General features: G+C 38.2%; 1 protein-coding gene across 1 annotated transcript in view; it reads left to right on the top strand.

The window, feature by feature from the left end:
* LOC121867872 (RNA-binding protein Musashi homolog Rbp6-like) overlaps window positions 1–2138 on the top strand; it is a 52481-nt gene extending 50343 nt beyond the window's left edge. Inside the window, exons 10-11 of the mRNA XM_042367996.1 lie at window positions 1396–1447; window positions 1891–2138. Coding sequence (XP_042223930.1) covers window positions 1396–1434 — 39 coding nt within the window. The 3' untranslated portion in view covers window positions 1435–1447; window positions 1891–2138. The remainder of the gene's footprint in view (window positions 1–1395; window positions 1448–1890) is intronic.
* Window positions 2139–6741: the final 4603 nt, after the last annotated feature.

The following is a 6741-nucleotide window of genomic DNA, read 5'->3' as shown; positions in this document are numbered from 1 at the left end:
CATACACCTTGGTTATTAAAGGTTAGGTGAGCCTTGACCTACCTCGCTATTACCTGCATACTGGGGGCTTACCTGTGTAGGGGTGAGGCTCTAAATTGGGGGGTTCTTCTTGTGGGGGCTCTAAATGTGGGGTGGAGGCTCTACTTGTGGAGGGGTGAGGGTGTACCTGTGTAGGGGTAAGGCTTTAAATTGGGGGGTTCTTCTTGTGAGGGGTGAGGCTCTACCTGTGGGGGTGAGGCTCTACCTGTGGGGGGTGGGGGCTCTTCTTGTGGAGTTATCAAACTTAATTTAATTCTTCTAATTCCAGGTAAATTCTCACAATTTTTTTATAATAAATTCCAAACTTTCTAATAATTCCAGATTCTACGGCATTTTATAAGGTTAATTTATAATTCTGTGTAATAGTGATGTGTCTTTGTAATATTTGCTTGAGTACAATGAATTAATTCCCCGAGTACATTACCATCGTACTCGAGGTGATGTCGTTTTATTAAAGGGTTATGCCATCGTAATCAAGGAATAAAATCATTGTACTCAAGGAGTTAAATCATTGTACTCAAGGGGTTAAATCATTGTACTCAAGGGGTTAAATCATTGTACTCAAAGGGTTGGGATTAATTTTGTCAATATCTTCTTTATAATCACTATATTAATCTCTCTACTTAATATAATCTCACTATAAAGTATTTTAGATTATATAATAAGTTATATTAACTTGTATAATTATTATTGATGTTATTTATCTGATCTGTATGTTGTTGTTGTTGTTGTTGTTAAAAGTTGTGGTTATTGTTGTTGTTGTTGTTAAAAGTTGTGGTTGTTGTTGTTCCTCATCCAAAGCACATGTCAGATTAACAACAGCAACAATAACAACAACACAGCCAATATTAATGGTTGTTGTTGTTGTTGTTAATCTGACCTGTGTAATATACAGTATATTGGTTGTTGTTGCTGTTGACGTCTATAATGTGTGAATGATTGTTGTTGTTGACGTGTATAATGTATGAATGGTTGTTGTTGTTGTTGTTATAGTTGCTGTTGACGTCTATAATGTGTGAATGATTGTTGTTGTTGTTGTTGACGTGTATAATGTATGAATGGTTGTTGTTGTTGTTGTTGTTGTTGTTGTTGTTGTTGTTAACGTGTATAATGTGAGAATGATTGTTGTTGTTGTTGTTAACGTGTATAATGTATGAATGGTTGTTGTTGTTGTTATAGTTGCTGTTGACGTCTATAATGTATGAATGATTGTTGTTATTGTTGTTGACGTGTATAATGTATGAATGGTTGTTGTCGTTGTTGTTGTTGTTGTTGTTAACGTGTATAATGTGAGAATGATTGTTGTTGTTGTTGTTAACGTGTATAATGTATTAATGGTTGGTGTTGTTGTTACAGGGGCCCCTCATAGCTGCTTACGCTAATGGATACCACTGAGGAATAGACCCTGGTGAGTATTGACATTGTTTATTTGTTTATGTCGACAATTGTTGTTTATGCTAGTAGTGGAACATCGAAGGGTTAAATCATCATCTTCAAAGGGTTAAATCATCATCTTCAAAGGGTTAAAATATTATCAAAGGGCTAAACCACCATAATTACCAAAGGGTTATTTCATCATTCTCAAAAGTTTAATGTCAGTAGAAAGTAAATCCAAAATTACGAGAATTTATTAAAACTAGTGTGTGTTTTATTTAGTCTCGTGAGTCAGTTAAAACAAAATCCTCTTAAGATAAATTTTGAAGTTTTCGTTTCAAAATAAAGTAAAAATAATGGATATAAATGTTAAAGGTGAAATGAGTGTTTTTTTATGTATTTGTGTAAGTTTATTTGTGTTTGTTAGTTTGTTGTTTGTGTAATTATTTTATGTGTCTCTCTCTCTTGTCCCAACAGATAAGCCGCTTGTCGCAATATAGTCATCATGTGTTTCAAGAGTAGGCGGAGACTGGATAGGTGGTGGTCCTCCTTAAGTGAGGTTGTATCTTCAGTCACCACCACTACCACCACTACTACCACTACCACCACCACCACCACCACTACCACCACCACTACCACTAAAAATAATATAACACTATAACCACCACCATCAGCACTACCACCACCATCAGCACGGGTCTTGTTCCGACATGGTGGATGTTTGCCCCCCCTCCCTCCACCACCACCACTTCGCCATCATCACCACCAACAACACCTTCACCACCTTCACCACCTTCACCACCACCACTCTTCACCCTCACTCGCTCTCACCACCTTCACGCTGAGCATCACACTCACCCGTCTCCTCAACTCTCCTCCCTCAAAAGGAGAAGAGAGGGAGATGCACCACTCTCACAGCTGGTGATCCTCGGCTCCTGCACCACAGGGATGGAGATGGTGGACAGTCCTCCTCCTCCTCCTGCTCCTGCTCCTCCTTCTGCTGCTCCTGCTCGACCTTCTTTCTCCGACCTCCAGTGTACATGTGTGCGACTCGGCATCTTCCTGGAGCACCCTGGAGCACCCCCCCCCCCCCGGAACACTGATACATGAGGCGTTATAAGCCGTGTTACTTTAGGACTGATGTTTTTAAGTACTGTAGAGGAGTGTCGGGCTCCACCTCGGACACTTGGCCCTCGAGCGAGAAGAAGAAACAAACTTTTCAACAGTGGTTCATATACTCAACATACAGTACTATTGTTATTGCATGTGGAAGTGACTTGAAAGTTTGGTATTATTAGAGTACTGTGGCTAGCCATTAAGTTGTGTACATAACTCAAGGTGTTGCATCAGTTATTATATACATACATTATTCTGGTTGTTTTTTACTTCAATGTGACGGGGTTTGTCATCATTCTCAATAACCACTACAGCTACAAGGTCGTGTTGGCCTCACCAAGAGAAAAATATAAAAAAACATGCAAGTGGAAAATAAAATCGTAATAATGCGCCATCGTCAATATTTTTAGAGTCGAAACAAGACGACTCTCCGCCACAGTTACTAACGTTACACCTCAGTAGAGATAATGTAGAAGTTTATTGTACTGTACAGGGTAAAGCGAAGGTTTATAGAGACAAGAGTAAATTATTTGCCCAAGATTTAATACCTCTCTCGGCACCACTTGTGGTTTGACCAGCGAATGTCACTCTTGAGGGGCGAGTGACGGCTACTACTCGTGTTTGTGGTAGAGGCGGCCGAGTGACCCCCGTCTTGCCGGACCTCACAAGGGCTGCACTGGCTGGTGGCGCCACACTTCACATTACTGGCATGACAGGGTAAGCTTAGGAGATTTTTCTTGAATTTTTCACTATGTTCAAACTCAAAAACCTCAATGCGCTTCGGAATTAGTTGTTAACAGAAGACTATAATGCTAATAGAGGCTTATATACAGGAGTGTAATGATAATGTTCATATATGTTGAAGAAAATCCTCATCACTGGAAATCCTTGTACTTATATTTTTTCTTGTTCAAGTATTCCCATTTTTTTATACATATATATATATTATAATAATAAAATATATGCATATAAGGTTAGACGATTGAGGTCAAACTCACTCGGCACACGGAGAACCTTGTCTCATGGGTACAGTAGTATCAAAAAATGACTTTAGTGTTCCATTGTGTTCAAAACAATGAAAAAATTACATTATTTATCGGGACTTTTTTTTAAATATTACAGTTTTTATTGTGAGTTAATAGTTGCTTCCCCCACTTAACATAATTTTACCCTCACATGTGAGAAAATTTAATATAGCGTCAGATTTTTATTTATTTTTATTTGTTTTAATAAATTTTGGAAGTGGGATGTTTGGTCTGACGCTTGGATGTGTAAATAATGTCTCCCTCAACTTACACTTCTTCCCACCAGTCTCTCTTGAAGTGGAGTCTCTCTCTTTATCTCTCGCTCTTTATCTCTCTATCTCTGGGTAGTGTGAGTCAATCTCTCTCGAAGTAATATCTCTCATACTCCGGTTACTGAGAGACTGTTTCTCTTGTGCTGGGTACTGTGAGATATTCTCCTTCTTACTCAGATTATTAGGAGACTACAATATCTCTTGTCCTGGGTACCGTGAGATAGTCTCTCTCTCACCTCGGCCACCGTTAGATATCTCTCTCTCTCTTTGGATTCTATGAGATAGTCTCTTAAATTGTACGAGTCATTTTTTCTCTCCTTGTCTATCTTGTAATTAATTTGATATCTCTCTTTGTCTCTCTCTGCTGTTTCTCCTTGGTACTGAGAGAGAGTTCTCTTATCCTGGGTATGAAGGGTAATCTCATCGTAGCTGGCAAGAGTCTCCCTCAGCATAGTCTCTTGCTCAGTCCACCGTGACAGCCTCTCTCTCACCCAGGGTAGGACGAATCACTCTCTCAAATCACTCTCTTTTCTTTTACCTCGGACCGAAAATTTCCCTTAAAAGACTTGATATTTTTCCCCATTAGTTCATACTTGAGGTTGTCTCGACTCGAACCTTATCCTTGAGGACACACCTGTCAATATTCAACCCTTTTTTTTTAATGGATTCATGTCCTAAATTTCACTCCCACTTGGTAACTAAGACTAATGCTTGAGACCTGTACGGGAGACTCCACTTAAGAGATAACAGGTGACACTCATATGCCAAAAATACTTCACTATATTTTTGTAACATCTCTCGAAGCATCGGTTTAAATAGCGAGTAACTTGAGAAGCACTAGACCAAGTTTTAATATAACTTAACAATAGGCGGTGGGGTTATGACACACCGCTAACGAGCACTTAAACAAGGGGATAGTTCTCTCTGTTGTTGTTGTTTGTTTTTTTCCTGGATAAATTGGTTCTGTTGTGATTGGTTGCGCTGTTTTTGTTTTTTATTCGAGCCGCCCATCTTACCATGTTAAGGTGTGAACAGTGAACGTCTTTCATGTAGAGAATTAGACTCGTGGATGCAGGTAGTCTGTGTAGGTGAGATACTTTTTATCTTTACCTTTAATCTCTTGTTGTTTTATATCAAAGCAACACATCGGAGACTTATTTAGGTTCTGAGCATTTCTTTCTTACTATGCATCACACAAATATGCATTAGTTTTGTATTCATATTTTTTTTTTTAGTCCAGAATGATAATATTTGAGGATATGTGATTAGGTTTTTTTTTTAAATTCTTTCTCCAGATATTCCACTCATAGACCCATACAGTAACCCAACACATTGTAATATATAAGAACTTAAAAAATCAAACGACTTCCTTTGTATAACTGCGTTCACTTTTGCTAGCCTGTGTGTGATCTAAACCCTTGTTGGATGGTGTGTGTGTCGTAGAGCTTTAGGCGTAGTGAGTCAGTGCAGCCATAAACCCGTTCCATCAGATAGACAAGTTTTTATATGGCTGTGTAAAAAAGCTGTTGTCAAGCGTTAGTTGAATAATTTAACAAAAAAAATCTTGGATGCAATGTGAAGGTGTGGAGTGAAGTCACCGCTTGTGTGTGTGTGCTCGAAGGGCGAATGTCTTATAAACACAGAATTTTGTCCTTTTTTTGTGTAAGTAGAAGAAATGTGTTGGTGTTCTGATGGTTCTTGAGTAATGAACAACGCGGCGGTGACTTGACGACATGCTGATATAAGTCTAGGTAATTGTTAAGCCAGGTTTTACTATCAAGGCTCCGTCTCTTGTTTACAAAAAAAAATATGGGTTGTGTTGGAAAAAGGTTTTTACGATAGTTTGAAAGTTTATTATCAAAGCTATACTGCCTACTGGTATAATTAGAATTTATGATATAGTGTATGTATAGACTGTGTTTGTACTCTATTATTATTTACAACTTTTTCGGAAAGTTTGAAGTCTAACGTTGAAAATTTTCTATGCAACTGTTATTATTATTATTATTTTGGTTAAGACTTTGTATTTGACCCGTAATGTAGGTAAGACCGTGTAGTTTACCCCGACACTAATGTCAGATCATGTAAATAGTCTCTTGTACTAGTGGAGATATAGGCAGATGATTGGTCGATAGATACTGTAAAGAATTTCTGAAACAATTAAGTTGGAGTTTTTAGAAATCTCTGTTAGATAGATAATGAGATTCTTGACGATGCAAATGTTGGTGTTTCAGCTGTGACCTCGCGCGGCTCAGCGACAGAAACAACAACAACAAAAACAGACAAAAAGTTCACAAAAAAGTTTATTGTATAACACACATAATTGTAGATTATTTTTCCATCTTGTTAAACGGTAATAATAAAAGAAGTTCTGGCTGCCCCTTTATTGAAAACAAAAACAAAACAAATATAATAATATAACACTTGAATGTATATTTGGCGCCATGCTCCTCCTCCCCGGACCCGCTCACACTGTTAGGACGGGTCTTAAGAGGTGAGAGAGAGTAACGTTTGTGTGTGAGGGGAAGAAGTAGTGGTCACTCACACACACTGCCTCCTGAAACACTCGGCAAGTTCCTTAAAAAAAATAAAATAAACAGCCCACCGAGTGAAGTACTTGAAGTAGTCTGAACACGGCTGGCGACTACTCCCCCCCTCATGTACTGTATTCTTATGTATTGTAAAGTTTCTAACACTCGTAAACATAGATTTAAGCTACCCCCCTAAACAAAATATATAAAGAACTGTGAACATGATATAGGACAGCGGACACTTATTAATTAGCTTTAGTATTAACAGGTAAGACTATTGTTGAGTCTGATTAAATGTTCACAGCTCTTGTACGTCGCTGTTGTTAATTTATGCAGTAAGCTGGGTGAATATTATAATGAGGTAGGATAAACTATACATAACAT

Source organism: Homarus americanus, unplaced genomic scaffold (assembly GCF_018991925.1).
Source record: "Homarus americanus isolate GMGI-L3 unplaced genomic scaffold, GMGI_Hamer_2.0 scaffold37032, whole genome shotgun sequence".
Lineage (NCBI taxonomy): Eukaryota > Metazoa > Arthropoda > Malacostraca > Decapoda > Nephropidae > Homarus > Homarus americanus.
The sequence above is the reverse complement of the archived record's forward strand: the minus strand, read 5'-3'. Positions and strand labels throughout refer to the sequence as shown.